Below are 16,460 nucleotides of genomic sequence, written 5' to 3'. Positions count from 1 at the left end.
TTTGTCTTTTTTTTCCATCTTTGTTACCAACTCAGAAACATTTTTAGGTGTCCATTTCCTCTACCCCAGAAGTTCTTTGTAGCTTTAACATTTTAGAGTTCTACCCCACTCCAATACAGAAATGCTTTCAAATGTAAAGATAAACTGGCAAGAGTTGTAGTATAATTTTAAACAAAAAGGATACAAATTTTTACACCAGTGCACGTGTAATAAATAACTAAGACCAAGGGGTTAAGTACCAAATAGACTTGTGTAAATGTTTTATGTGATTTTTCACAATCAAATTATTTTAAAATGGATGGCGAGTATTAGTCAATAAACTAAGATATTCTTCCAAAGTAACAAATAGCTGGTTTTAACATTCTTTTTAAACATTTGTTAAATTTGAGAGGGGGCATGCTATACCATGCACGTAGGTATCAGAGGACAGCTTGCAAGAGTTGGCGCTCCTTCCACCATGTGGGTGGATCCAGAATTAGAACTCAGGCTGCTATGCCTGGAAGCATACTCAATGGACTATCTTATGGTACCAAACGCATCTTTCAAAAAATATCTATCCATAGGTGATGGATTTCTGCAAGATATTCATAGAAGGTATTATTTCATGGATTCTAAGATGCCACTTTTTTTCCTATTAAGATCCATAGAGATTTAGAGCATGTCCTCATAGACAGTTTCTTAAAAAGCACTGCGGCCTATGCATGGACCACAGCTGCGGTGGATTATGCAGGTCTGAGTATCAGAACAGATATCACCCTGGGAAAGTGGCTACCAATCGCTTAAGAGCAAGTCCTGGAGACATCAATAGAGCACTCTTTCTAGCTCTCTGAGCCACAATTGTTAGAGTTAAAAGTAACTAACTCTACACACCAGCACTTGTGCCATGGCCTTAATGCCTTCATCACTGGCTTACAGCTCTGTATTCATTTAAGAAACACAGCATCACTTGCTCTCGGTGAAAGAGAAATCCCTTTGTGTGGGAAACTCAGGCTCAACCTACTGACGCGGTCACTCAAAGACTATAAAAGACGTTTAGGAATACTTAATGTAATGTGTTTAATCTTTCCTTTTTATGTGTATACAAGGCTGACATAAAGTTAAAATAACTATAGCTAAATTTATATGGTCTGTTGAAAGAAAGGGTTAAAGGAGATTTGCAAGAAAGGAAAAATAATAAATCATAGGAAAACAGTATCAAAAAATGCAGCATATGATGAAAAGTACATTCTCAAAATTTTAAGTTTTACAGTTCATGAAATAGCAATAAAATCAACTTATAGCTTACAGGAAAACAGAATATTCTTGCTATGTTCCGTCTAGCACTTCCTTTGTGGCATTACCTGTAAACCACAGCAGCCTACAGCGTTCATTATAGAGGCATTGTGAATAACTTGATAAGGGATGCCCAACTTTGTTGCTCTCAGAATAAGATCACTGTGTGTTGTAGCCCTGTAGTGAGAAAATAGGTTGCGTTAAGTGAATGACATTAATCTTCTATCCAACTCATGAATTCAAGTCAAAGAGACAACGGTTCTCCCTCGGATTCCACCAGGCACCTGCAGTGGCCCTTTATTTGGGGGATGCAGTGCTCGTCTGTCCACATCCCTCACCAGATGGAATTCCAACGACAGCGCTGATAGAAAGGCACATGCTGTGTCCTGATATCTGCTGAAGATGCTTTGAGTATATAAACTCAGCAATTTGATTCTTGTCTCAGGCCTTCTTTAGATTAGTTTTAAGAAACTTTAGCTGGCCATTAGTAATGAATCCAGTTGGCATTTCAATACATGTACATGAGTAATGATCAAAGTGACTTATTACCTCATTTATCATTTTCTCATGTTCAGAATACTCAGACTCTTCTTTACTATTTTAGAATATCCCAATTGTCACCAGCCATAGTTTCACTACGTTTTAGTTATTAGAATTGCTCTGTCTCAGCTTCGCCCGGTGCCTAGTGACCACCCTCACTCCAGCCCCTTCCCCAGGATGCTTCCCAGGCATGTTTTTCTAATAGCTATTCTAATATCTATTTCTATACATTAATGTTTGGCTTCCACATAGAAGTGGGGCACTTTAAATAACTGAGTTTTCTCCTTTATAGTTCTATATGTGGTGCAGCTAACCCAGTTCTTCTGCTCCATTGAGATTTGTTTTCATACCTTAAAACTAAAGGTAAAACACAGGATATGTTCACAGCCTGTTCGTCCTTCAATGTATTAAAATTCTGCCTGAGAGAATTTCATTTGGAGTTTATAATTGTGTGCAATCTTTCCATTTGTAGCTCTTTTCAGTCTGGTTACTGTATATATATATAAAATTATAATTATATATATATATATACATATATATATATAGTGTGTGTGTGTGTGTGTGTGTGTGTGTGTGTGTGTGTGTGTGTGTTCTGACTGTTAACTTTCTCTTTTGAAATGTGTGATTATACCTAAGTGGGCTGGGTGGTATGGGGGGAGAGAGTATATGTACATATAAATTGAATAGTGTGACATGTAATCTCACATCAATTTAGAATGGCATTACTAGAGATTTTTTCATCTTGATAAAAATGCTAAGCCCTACTGGGGAAAGCAACATTAGCATGTTTGAGAAACTACTTAGAAATAAGCAGAACCTGTCAACTGGTCAATGCATACCAAGTAGGCAGATCAAGGGCTTACTCCCCATGAGGCAGCCAGCTACAGATTAAAACATGCCCACCAGGGAAGCCTGCTCTTAATCACACACAGAAAATAAAACCAGTATAAAAATTATCAGCAATCTCATTTATAGTATTTTAAAAAAAACAAGAATGTCAGATGTAAAGAATGTTTTTAACACTACCTTGAACAGAATCTTACTACCTAATTTAAGTACAAGGAAAAATAAATTAGTTATTTGATGAGGGTGTTACTTTTTAATTTAAATTGCTTTATGGGTGAGTTACTTAAATAGATTGAAGATAAACTAGTTTAAAATTTATCATCACCACAAATTTATTTGAAACAATCAGTAAACAACACACACACAAATAGGTTTACTAATGACCAAATGTAGGAACTGAGTTAGGGACATTTTGCCTTAACAGCACACTTGTTACATGGAATTCTTTTAAAAAAAAGATGCAAAATGTAATTGATGGAAACACCCAGGTACATGAAGGTATCTGCAGCATTGCTGCCATGATGGGGGTGGGCAGCTGGGAGGGGGTGGCCTGGGGGGGGTCTGGGAAGGGAGGTCTGACAATCTGGAAATGTACTGTTTCAAAGTGGATGGAAACAATAAGAGCTACCAGAAGCATTATAAGTTGAAAACTCATTTGAAAGTTGCTTTATATGCTAGAAAATATCTGTACCTACAGATCTTTATTTTTATTTTAAAACCTATTTAAGACAATCTACCACAAAGAGATAATGCAAAATGTATAACAAGCTTTATGCATTTTGGAGCAACCAACAGCTTTATTTGTATTGCTGAACAGAACAGACTAATATACCGATGCCATGTACTAGACAGTTAGCTACTGGGTACTAAATGTTGGTCACATAAATTACATGGAATGCAATCATCAAATGGCTTACGGTAGGACATAGAGAGGACAGGTCAATAAAGGAACAGCTGTACATGTGTTCCATTAAGGAAAAGATACATAGCATGAAAATAAAAATTATAAATTCAGCCTATGTATTTATAGTTACAGTGCATGTTAATATAAAATGAATAATGAAATAGAGCCATCACTAGAAAGGTCTCTAATGATAACACCTATGGACATTAAGGGACAGACTGCCTGATACTCTTGGTGTATCTCCACATGTCTAAGCCGGGTATTCATATTGTACCATTTAGAATTAGTACACTCGCCTGTGGTTAATTTCTACTTCCCTTTCAATAGCCTGGACACAAGAGGAATGGGGAGTTTCTGGCTTTTAATTATCTCCTTACAGGATGTAAGACTATAGGAGACAGTGATGAATAGTGTTGATGGTACAACCCTGTAAATGTTCGTAAATCTGGTCATCTAAGTATATTAAGGTGTTATGTTATGTATATTTTACCACAGTTCAAAACTTTAAAAAAAAAATAAGACTACACATCTTAATTTATTTTCATAGTTTTAAATTTTTATTAAATTTTGTGAGTATGGTATTGTGTATGTGATACATGAAGCACATGTAGAGGTAAAGGACAACTATAGGAGTCAGCTCTCCCCTCCACTCTGTGAGACCCAGGCTGACACAGTAAACGTTCCCCATCTAAGCCATCTTGTCAATCATTATTCACATTCCACTCAAGTAAACAGAAAGATGCTTGAACTTAAACTTTTGTCATACATATTGCAATAAAAATGCTAGTATCTTGTTGCATTTCATGGTTTTCCTGGTTTCATCAAGTCAGTGAACTTGTTCATCTTGGCCTGACTAATGAGACAAAATTTTAGTGTAGTTATGTGCCTTCAGTTCCAATTAGTTACTTAGAGAGCTGAGGCAAGAGGATCACTTGAGTAAAGCTAGCTTGGGAAGCATACTGAGATCTTACTTTAAAAAATAAAACTCAGAAACAAACAAATTTAATTAATTAGTTGGATTTAATGACATCTTTCTTAAGATCCCACTTCCAACTACATCCCACCAGGAACCCAGCAGGAACCAGAAAACAGCTACAGTGTAGGAAACATTGCTTAAACTTGACTCTAATTCGAGGTTTCTACATGATCAGTCACTGAGATGGGGCAAATTAATTAAAAGGGTTTCAAAGAAACAAAACAGAGTAGAATGATCCCAAAGATTCTACAATTCGCAGCTGGATGTCACCTGGGAGGTGGAGGCCAGAGGAGCAGAAGTAGCTCAAGGCTAGTTTTGGACACTAAATGGTAGCCTGGGTTGCAGGACATTATCTCAAACAAAATAACAGAAACAAAACCCAGGTAACTGAGCAAGATCTCAAATAGTGCAACACTGCAAATACACAGGAGAAATGCCTCACTAAACAACTTATGGTCTAGCATAGCAATGACAAAGACATCCCAGGGAAAAGTAAGAGATTCACAGAATAAAGCACGTCTCTGCAGTTATCAGGAAGCCCACTACATCAAGCCACTTGCTCTGCACGTCAGTCTTCTTTTGCACAGCACTCTCCCCCTTCCTTCCTACCGTCCACCCAACAGTACTCTCTTCAGAACCTTATCCAGATCCAACTTAACACCCACTCACGCACATCCTTCCACTAGCACACTTACATCTTTTCCATCTTCTGTAGTGACATCCTCTTCTTTTCCCCTCTGCTCTGGCCACAGGGCATGGAATGCCCACCTTTCCTAAGGATTTTTTGTTCCTAGGCTTGTCTTCTCTACCCATTCCTCTGGCTTTAAATACCACCCATATACAATGACTTCATGACCACAATCACCTGCTTTCCTGCTTCTAGAACCAGTCCTTAAGTCAGAATTCCTTCCTTCTTTCCCCATACCTGTTAAATTTATACAATGCCTTTCTTCTAAATATGTTCTATACTGTTCTTTTCTTCCTTTATTAGAAATACCCCTGCCTCCTTAAAAATCTACTCACACTAAGTCAGGCATTTTTAATAAAGAATTATGTTTCATGCTTTAAAATCCTCCAAAGGTTTACCACTGTATTTCAAGTAAGATTCCTCACCCCTCCAAAGCCTTAGAGACGGATGGCTCCTGCTTGCCCTTGGAACTCTTTCTTATTCTTTCCACCCACACTCTAGCCGCTGTGGCCTTCAGTACCTTACCCAGTCTTCTGTCTGCTCTGCCTGGGATGGCAGGCCTCTAACCCCATTTCAGTCACTTGCTTAAGTAGAACCTTCAGAGAAAGGCGTTTCCATATGCCTCTGCATAGGTAAGTCTCTCTCTACTTCTCTCCCCTGCTCTGTACAGACTTCCCCAAATTTAACTCTTTTTCTGTGATTACTGTTGAGCCCTCCCACTCAATCATGAGTCCGTATCTTACAAACTCAGTGAAGTAGGAGTTCATATCCTAGAGGAAAAGGATCTGGGTAAGCAGATAACTGTCAGTTCAAAATATGCTTGTCTTTCTTTATTGACTTTCAGCAAGCTATTCCAAAGTTCTTCAATTAATATTAATTAGTAGCAACTGCATGACAAGTATTATGAATGAGAGAGCTAGAGACATGAAGGACTATGTACAAATCCACACGTAGTAGAGGCACGTGGTTATTGCAAAATATTGTGAGGAACTGTGTGAAAGCTGGCAGAGTGGGGGTCTAAGTCTAAAGTGTCCTCTGAAAAGACTCAGACTGTGGCTTGTTCCCCAGCTATCTGGGGTGCTATCTGGGAGGTTCTGAATACTTCAGAAGGTAGGACCTACCCGAAGGCAGATTGCTGGGGGTGGGGAGGGCAGGTCCTTGGTGACATCTTGTCTCTGGCCCCTTCTTGTGTCTATCTCATTCTCTCTCAGCTTCCTGTCTGGCAAGGGATGAAGAAGCTCCTCTATCACCTGCTACCTCTGTCATGATGTTATGCCCAAGAGCATAGGGCCAGGCAACCCTAGTCTGAAACCCCTGAAACCATGAACCATAATAAATCTTTCCTCTTGCTGCTCTCTGGGGAACTTCAGTCACAGTTACATAAGTTAACTAATTAAAGCCATCAACAATAATCTCCATCTGCCAAGTGAAGCTATAAGTTCAGATTGGAGTGACAAAGGACCACAGCATGGAGAGCTGTGGAGCTGCAGATGTGGAGGCCTCTGACAGGCATAGGTGAAGAGAGGAGCCTGATCTAAGGCCTGAGAATGAAAGAATATGACATCAAGAGTTGGCTGGCATAAGTGTGGTCTCAGGACAACAATGAGTGTTCAATACTTGGCTAATAATGGACTTGCATAGTTCTCAGCTGACGTTTTCAAACTGTTATGGCTTTACACATACAAATTTGACCATAATATGGGAAATGAATTAAAAGTCTGTATGTCTATATGCAGACCAAGCAAAAGGGGCAGAATACATTAACCTGGTTAAAATAATTGTATTAAAAGTAAAAAGAAATGAAAGAACATGAAAAATCTGGCCAAAAATAAGCAAATAAATAAATAAATAGACAAGAAGCCAATTATTGTATTCCTCAGAATATGGTGAAAACCTTTCTTTTTTTTTTTTTGCTGTTTATATACTCATAAGTTTTCTAAAATACAAAAAATATTTAACTATTTAAAAATATAACATGAAATGAGATAACATAAAGTATAAACTCCAAGTTTTTATTGAATCAATAGGTAACAAATTTTACTTTTTGATTGGCTAGACTAGTTTCTAATGCTTGCTCTCGATTCCACTACTGATTTCATCTGGAGTGGGAAGTCTATGGCTGATACCCGTCTAGAAGCCCCAGTCTGAGCAGCAATTCTGCTGTACAATGGACACTATCCGTGACTGAGCCAGCTCATCAGGTAAGAACTGCAGTACCCCCGTTAGGATACAGAAGGCACAGATTTTAGACAGACGGACTCAGTGTAATACTGAGAAAATTCAATATAAAAGAAGACATTTGCTGGAGAAGATTTTTTATTTTCTTTTTCTTTTATCATCCTATTGCTAGGAAGAAAAAGAAAGGTACCATGAAGCCTTAATTTTACAGAAAACAATGTTAGGCAGGGGCTAAAATAATTTAAATATTTTTATGGTGACTACCCAATATAATTTGCAATTAAATACGCTAATCATATAGACTCTCTGGCCCTGCATACTGACGTAAATTATTTTCTTTATGACAGACATATACACACATAACTCCATTGTTTTGAGAAATTTCTTTGATGGTGGGCCCAGAGTGATTTAATTGTCCTTATGTTCCCCAAATCTGTGACATAAATCTTGGGTCACCAGCTGTAGACAAAGAACTCTTGTGTTTGGCTTGACACTAGAGATTGATGATGCTTGACTAGACAAGTAGAAACCCATCTTCTTGGTAATGAGGAGGAACAGTGCTCCCAATGGAGAAGGGACATTGAAATCAGAGATTTGATAAATGATAAATCCAAGGCAAGTAAGTGACAGCATTATTGCCAAATATTAGATTATTAAAAAAGAAGGGGTGGGGGAAACCTAGAACAAAGGAAGCCAAAGATGGCTGCAATTATCAGAGCAAATGGAGACCTGACTTTTGGTAGTGTAGAGCCTTATTTAATATTGACACACTAGTTAAAGGTGCCTTTATAATCTTGTACAAAAACAAAGGCATGAAAGAAACAAATGCTAGACTTGACACTTGCTAGGATCACACTTATGATGTCATCTTTATCAAGTAGATGCTCTTCACTGAAAATTTAAATACAAAATTTTAGGTAGAACTCAGGTAAACTTATGAGGCCCTGGCAAGGAAATGCTTAAACACAATAATCACTGCTGATAAATAAGAAACTCACAATGTTTATTTACACTTACCCAAATGGATCACCAACCACAAGGAACGCAACATCACTGACATCTGCATCCTTAAAAATATTATCTGCTTCTTGTTCTACTTCTTCTCTGTCAGCAAGAATCAATTTTCTTCCATAAAACTCTTCCTACAGATACAGGTAGGATATCAAAATATCAAAATGATATACAGCAGGTGAGGCTCTAACACACATATACACTGCAGAGCAATCTTTGTCTAGAACTAGGTGCAATATTGGCAACCATCCAAACACCAATCATTCAATACAACTCATCAGTGAGCCAGTACTCCATATCATGATGCAATTAAACTGTCTTTGGGGCTATCATCATATCCCTAGAGAAAGCAGACCTCTTAACATCTGAGGCCTCTAAATTTGTGTCTAATAGACTAGGCAGAACACTAAAGAATGAACAGAGAATATGTATTCATGAGCCCTATTCCAGAAACATGAAAATATGGAATACATTAACAGTAATGATACATGGTAGTGCAGATGTTTCTACCAATTTCTACAGGAACATTTTTTGTGTGCTGGAGATAATAAAAAAAGTCAATAAGAAATGACAGAAAATTACAATTTAGCTGTTCACAAAAAAAAAAAGAACAGTCTTATATAATTATTCAAAAAGAAATGAATTTAAATACAAAGGAAGTATCTGCCCATTAATTTGTTGAAGTTCAGTTCTAGAGAACAAAGCCAGGAGAGTGAGCCGGTGAACTGGTATGATACGGTTTAATGATATTATGCAAGATCATATAACTGAATTTTGTAACTGAGTTCCCATGCAATTGAAACATGGGAGAGGAGGCATACATAAATGCATAAAATGATTCCTTCAGATAGAGAAGTCTGAATTATTAAAAGTTTCAGGGAGGCTATGGCTGAAGAGTAGTGGCGCCCAAGGTGCATCAGACAAAGACGTACATGACGAGGAAGTATCCAAAGATAAATACAATCCCAAATGCGGGAATTATTTCTTAACCCCTACATAAAATCTACTACTCAGATGGGAAAACAACCTCACCCTCTAGGACTGTTTCATAAGCTCATAATAACACTGCTTGCACTGATAAAATAAAAATGCATTCTTTATTTTCATATTTGCTGTGTGCCTTTTTCTTAATCATTCATCTTTACATGTTTAACTTTGACTTTAGAAACCAGAAAATTAACAGTCACAGGATGATTGCATCCATATATCTCAGAGAACACACCTGATCACTGGACACCAAGTACAATGGTCTTTAGTGAACTAATGTACCCTGAAAATGACTAAGAAGCCACATGCCACCAATGTATTGCTAATGGAATCCGGTCTCCTACTTATGGAGGTCATAGGACAACTGGAAGGAGTTGGTTCTTTTCTTTTACCACGTGGACTCGGGAACTGGTTTTAGATTATGGGTTTCCAGATCCCTCAAGTCCCTACAGTCAAGACTTAAGGAGGTTTAGAATTTACAGACATTTTATAGTTTCTTCCTCCCGCTACTTTTATAAATTACTTAAATCTTTCATTAAGTCTTTTAAGGTATAACATAGACAGACCCTGAACCAATTGTAGACTATGCTGCTTATAGATTTTTATATAAAGTACAGATGCATTCAACCAATAAGCATGTACGATTTAAAGTATCAACAGTAATTACCTAAAAGAAGTTGCATATACCAAAACTGATACTCTTTCCCAGCTTTGCAATCTCTACATTTCTCTTGGAGACTACATTAAAACACTACAACAACTGGACAGTGGTGGCGCATGCCTTTGATCCCAGCACTTGGGAGGCAGAGGCAGAAGGATTTCTGAGTTCGAGACAAGCCTGGTCTTCAGAATGAGTTCCAGGACAGCCAGGACTACACAGAGAAACCCTGTCTCAAAAACACCAAAAAATAAATAAATAAATAAATAAATAAATAAATAAAAAATAAAAAAAAAATAAAATAAAATCTTGACTGGCTGATTATCAATAAAAAGAAAGCATATGTTCATTATAGAAAATAGAACTATCTATTTTTTCCTTGCAATATAATGATCTATTACTGAAACAAGACTTCATATAGATATACATCAACAACTTTAAAAAAAAAAATCAGTTTGTTTTAACAAGAAAATGTGGAAATGAAAAACAGAAGAAGGGGGCTGGAGAGATGGCTCAGCCGTTAAGAGCACTGACTGCTCTTCCAGAGGTCCTGAGTTCAAATCCCAGCAACCACATGGTGGCTCACAATCATCTGTAATGGGATCTGACACCCTCTTCTGGTGTGTCTGAAGACAGCTACAGTGTACTTACATATAATAAATAAATCTCTAAAAAAAAAAAAAAAAACTCTTCCCCCAGACAAAACAAAACAAAACAAACAAACAAACAAAGAAAAACAGAAGAAGATTAAAGAGAAAGAGGTTCTACAATTTTATTGGAAATATAAGGCATGACTGGCAGATGGTACAGATGGTACCCTGTGGCAAGCCACTTAGGGAAGAACAGGAACTAAGAATCTGGAGGACATGCAGACAATACTAGAAGAATTTTGTAATAGGATAAGATCCAAGCCAAACCATTTTGCTTGCTATAAGTTCTCTGTTATACTTTATGTAGTTATTATCTACAGCTAAGAATGCAGAGAGATGGTATGAAAGTCTGGAAGGACAGTTCTCAACTCAAAGCTATGTTAGTTTGTACGCTGCTTCTGTAACTATCTGTATGATATTGGACAAGTTTTGGAAAATCTGTGTGCCTACAAAATGGGAGCAGTAAGTACAGAGGGCTTGGTATTGTAGCTCTGTGGTAGAGCACTTATGGAGTATGTGAGAGACCCTGGGTCCAATTCCAAGCACTGTCAGGAAAATAAACAAAACAGCAAAATAAATGTCACAAAAATATCAACACTTATTACTATGAAATAACAGATATTCTGGTACCTTAAAAAAATTATACAGAATTTACTTATAGGTAAGGTCAGCCTAGAACATTAATAATTACGTTTATGTTTGGGGGAAAACCTTGAAAACTAATATTTACTAAGTTATAATTTACAAAGCATTTTCACATGTACCTTAATAAACACTATATACCTTCCAATCAATTATTTTTCTTTGACAAATAAAGAACTAACATTCACAAGTTTGGAAATATATCTGCTAATAGCTAAAATGTCTGAAAATTTTTGTGGTGGACACTATCCTAAGAGACATGTCTGACCTCAACTTATAAGAAATTAAACGTAAAGGAATTGTCCAGGTACATGTCACAAGGCAAAAAGAGCTATGTCCCCATTTTGCTCTAAGTTATTGTCTAATATTCTATTCGATTAACCTGCCAATCTGTTATCTATTCTCTCAGATGACTTTTTTTGTTTTGTTTTGTTTTTTGTTTTTCAAGATAGGGTTTCTCTGTGTAGCCCTGGCTGTCCTATTACTCACTCTGTAGACCAGGCTGCCCTCGAACTCAGAAATCTGCCTGCCTACCTCTGCCTCCCAAGTGCTAGGATTAAAGGCGTGCGTCACCACTGCCCAGCTCAGATGATTTTAAATCCATTATCATTTTTGATCACTGATCAGAGACACATTTCTACCATCTTGAAGTAAGTGTAAACACTGACAAGTGTGGCCAGCAAGTCAAACTGGCCATTAGACACTTTTTTTTTCTAATGCGTGGCCAATTTAAGAACAAGGCTTAGTTTAGTATTCAAGATTTTTAATATAACTCTGAAAGCTTCAGAATTCTGAGTTATGAATCTGAGAGATAGGATTGAAAGCTCTGTGACCCACACTTTTATATGGAAGACTTGACAATTAAAAAACCCTTCCTCTCCTCTCATAACAACCCATCAGCCCTTTATCTCACCAATATACGGTCCACTTTGAGTTTGACAACCAACCAGAAACTGACCCTTCTGCTTGTACTTATTGTTTTCATATTTACCGTTAATGAGAACCTGCTTAAGTTATATAACGCACTAATAAATCCTCTTGTTATTTAGTCACTCTATATGTAACGTGGGAATGACAACCTTCCTGGGAGAGTATACGGAAGGTCTCTTTGGATATGTTGCAGACAAAAAATGAGATTGCTGTTCCCTATGGAAATACTTCAAAGGAGGAAGCTTTGAGATTGCTTGCTGAATCTATAAGCAACTCATTAAAGCTGTGTCAGCACCTCATTAGCACGCAACTTGGAAAGGATTTCTGGCTAGCTCATGAAATAGCGGATTTGATAAACTATCCTCAAGAGTGTAAAATAACTTTTTTTTTTAAACTGGAGAAAGGCACAAAATTAGACTTGTAAAGCAGGACAAACTACCGTTTCATTTCCCCAAGTCACTGAGTATGAGGCAGACCTTAATGAACAGGGTGTGTGTTTTAAAGGGGAAAAAAAACAAAAAACAAAAAAACAGACGCTTAGAGTTTGTGCAGTCTAGGGTTCAAGAATCGGACGCTAGCTCGATGTCTTCCCCGGAGGCCTGGGGACTTTAATCACGTACCAGGGCTTCCTTCCCTACAGTCAGGACAGAGGTGTAGGCTTCCAGATACACGCGACTGCAGCGTCTCACAACTTCCAGGCCCTTGACTGTGATGTCCTTGGCATCTCCCAGACCCAAGCCGATCAAGTAAAGCATCCCGAACTCCAGGGAGGGGGACACTGCAGAAGTGAACAAACAAAACGTCAGCTAACACCGGGGACCTAAAGTCTAGGGATGAAGATAAAAAACAAGGTTGCAACCCGCGCGCGTGCGTCAGACACTCGCATCCTGAATATTCTTAGAAAAGATTGCAGTGACTGTTTTAAATAAAGTGTGATCCAATTACCCGCTCAGAGACTCGGAGGTGATTCGCTAACGCCCCTCAAAGTCTCACCGCAGCCTTTCTATAATCGCAGACCCCAAACCATGTGCCCATCAGGGACAGATCTTCCGGGTCTCACCTGCGGCGCCGTAAAGCGCGGAGCCCTTTACAGCACTTTACGACTGGCAGAAGGGGAAGAGACCGGCGGCTCCAGGAACGAGCGATCGCTTCCCGCCCAGGCCCGCCAGGACCTGCTGACCCTGGGGCAGGGGTCAAGGGTCAGGAATGGGTCCAGCTGTGCGCCTGGAAAGAACCCAGCGTGCCCACGCTCCCGGCGAGCCAGGGCTCAGACATCCCCAAAGGTCGTCCGAGCCGATGACGAGAGCTCCCAATCGCTCACTGGCAGGAACAACCGGAGGGACTTCCCTGACTGACCCCGCGTTTGCTCAGCTTTGAATTCCCGCTCTGTGTCTTTCGTAATTTAACCACAGGTCACCCTGGTGAGGGGACAGGTTGGCTAGCCCTGCTGAGTGTGGTTGTTAAGTTCCCACGGGGGGAGGGCTGTGACTCCTTCTAGGAGTTTGTCTCTGGGATCTGATAGCAGAATGCCTCAAGGGAATCTGCCTTAGTCACCCTCGGTCGAGAGTGACCTTTTGAGAGTGCTCAAGGGATGACTAAGTACGAATGTGATGACATATACGCATGAAAAATGTCATAACGAAGCCCATTACTTAGTATGCTAACCAAAGGATAATTTTTTTTTTTTTAAAGAAAGTAATGCTATGGTGGGGGAGCGCCTAACAGAAAAGGGAAAGTACTTCAAACCTCTCAGGGGTTGTTGCAGAGATTCTTATAGATTGGTTACACGCCCCGTTCCATTAAGGGAAAAGTTTGGACTGAAGATGCACTTCCTATATTCACTGGTAACTTCATCCAAGTTGGAAAGACAGTTCATTGCTTGTTTTGGTACAGGGTACTGGCCATTCAGATTTTTTCCTGCTTCCTTAAGTCTAGCCTTTTCCTCCAAGAGTACACTTTCAGAGCTGATTCTCTCTGTTCCCGCTAAATTGATTTATTCTTTGCACCATATTAAAATATGTACGTACATCTCAAAATAAATCGTGGTGTAAATGGAAAGACCTAAAATTATAACAGAAGAAAACAACAGGAAGAAAAATCTGACCTATCTAGGGAGAGATTTGTTAGGTATACTATCAAAGACTTGTTGCAAAGAGAGGGAAAAAAAGTCGTACTTTAATAATTAAAAACTCCCTTCAAAAGACTGAAGTCATACACTTCGAGAAAATGTTTGCAAACCAGAAGTTTGACAAAAGACTTGTCAGCAAAACAAACAAACAAACAAAACAAAACAAGGCTATCAAGATGTGGGTAAAGGAACTTGTCACACAAGTTTGACAAGCTGAGTTTGATCCCTGGAACCCAGTTAAAGATGGAAGAAAAACACTCCAGAAGTCTCCCCTGACCACCACAGGCTACTATCCCCCACACACAAACACACTAATAATAAACTAAAGATGAATTCAAATCTAATGGATTCTTAAATGCAACAAGAAAATAACTCAAAGTGAAAAAATGTGCAAAAGATTTTGAGTGACACCAAATAAGACACGCTAATAACAGATAAACATTTTAAAACATTTCTAAACGTAAATACTAGAAAAATACTTTTGAAAGTTCTTTTGAGATTATTTTATGTGTGTGAATGTTTTCCGTCTGTCTAACATATGTGTTTCTGGTGCCCACGGAGGTCAGAAGAGGTTGTCAGAATCCCTGGAACTGGAGTTACACTGGGAATCAAACCTCAGATAACCCAGAAACCTATCCAGTTCTATACATCCAGAGCTGGAATCATCACCTTCTCCGCCTGCTTGGTGTTTGTCTCTGTATTGGACAGCGTTGACAGTCACCCTCGTGGACTGCCAGGTCTACTTTGTCAGGAACCATACTTACTATCACTGTGTTGGTTCAGATCCTAGCTCTACTACTCTGTTAGCTTCCCATCTTGCCCCCTTCAGCTGTATCTCCTGGAGAACCAGGGAGTACAAGTAAAGATGCACCCTAAAAATAGTATCCCCTTTCTAAAAAAAAAAATCTCTAGGAAGCCAAAAGAAACCCCATGCTCTTTTAAATATCCCAGAGATCATCTATGGTATGTTCAGCACCTGCCTCCCTGGCCTCCTTATGAACTGTGAACTTTCTTTCAGTGGTATTGACCCACCTGTAGTTCTGGGGTCCAAAGCATGCAGCCACGTGCACCTAGCTGACACCTCAGCTCATCTGAACATTAAACACTGTCTCTTCATCAGCCTAGATTTCCCACTACCTATCCTTTACACTCAAGCAGTCTCCCCAGAGGTCTCCAGACACTAAGCAAAGGAGTTTCCTACTAAAATACTGTGTCCATACAAAAGTTAAGTCCCTTTAAAAAAAACTGCCACTCTGTATAGGTCCCATGTCCAGCTGTCCATGGCTAACACAAAACATACTCAAGGGTGTATTTGTAAATGTGTGTCTCATATTGACTTGCTTGGGCATTTTTTGGTTTTTTGTTATTTGTTTTTGTTTCTGTTTTTTTTTTTTTTTTAATTTTACTAGTCTTTTGCTAGTATATTAAGGTTTCCAGTTTTGTTTTTTATGGTCTTTGTTTTTACATCTGTGTGTGTCTCCATGGTTTCTATGCCTTTTCACTTTTTAAAGAAATTTGGTTTTGCTTTTTTACTTGCTGTTTGTTTTCTAGAGGGAGAAAGAAGGCATAGAGCTGGGTGGGGAGGGGGGACCTAGGAGATGGGTGATGGGAGGCCACAGTCAGAGTATATTGTATGAACTCTCAATGAAAAACAATAACAACAAGTTGATAAAATTGTCTTCCAGTATTTCCTCGTCATGAAAGTAATTTTCTGAAGTCAGTGAGTGTGACTTACTCATGTCCAATTCTCCAGGCTTAACATTGTGCATGCCTACAATAAGCTTACAATAAGTGTGTATTTATAGATCATTGTGCAGTCGTTAGTAGCCAAGCAATTTCTTTGAATTATACATCCTGTCTTATGCAATGCAGATGTATGATATGTTCTAAATAAGTACTAGAAAGTCACTGATAAAACCTCAGACATTAGCATGTCTTGTTCACACCTCTTCAGGAAGCTGTTTGTGTTGACCGGCTTAGGATACAAATCATGCTTACTTTATGCACACACCATAGAATACATCAGCAAAGCTTTTAATACACAGCAAAA

At 38.6% G+C, this 16,460-nt stretch overlaps 1 protein-coding gene across 2 annotated transcripts in view; it reads right to left on the bottom strand.

The window, feature by feature from the left end:
* Nucleotides 1-13,550, bottom strand: part of Dph5 (diphthamide biosynthesis 5) — a 28,668-nt gene extending 15,118 nt beyond the window's left edge. Inside the window, exons 1-4 of one of the 2 annotated variants that reach the window (XM_031375249.1) lie at nt 13,343-13,550; nt 12,903-13,060; nt 8,422-8,546; nt 1,341-1,449 (exon numbers count right to left, since the gene is read on the bottom strand). In XM_031375249.1, coding sequence (XP_031231109.1) covers nt 1,341-1,449; nt 8,422-8,546; nt 12,903-13,037 — 369 coding nt within the window. In that variant the 5' untranslated portion in view covers nt 13,038-13,060; nt 13,343-13,550. Of the gene's footprint in view, nt 1-1,340; nt 1,450-8,421; nt 8,547-12,902; nt 13,061-13,227 lie in introns of both variants that reach the window. The other variant, XM_031375248.1, reaches the window with a different exon arrangement.
* Between the last annotated feature and the right edge of the window lie 2,910 nt (nt 13,551-16,460).

This window comes from Mastomys coucha, unplaced genomic scaffold (assembly GCF_008632895.1).
Source record: "Mastomys coucha isolate ucsf_1 unplaced genomic scaffold, UCSF_Mcou_1 pScaffold16, whole genome shotgun sequence".
Lineage (NCBI taxonomy): Eukaryota > Metazoa > Chordata > Mammalia > Rodentia > Muridae > Mastomys > Mastomys coucha.
Note: the sequence above shows the minus strand (reverse complement) of the source record. Positions and strands in the feature narration are given on the sequence as shown.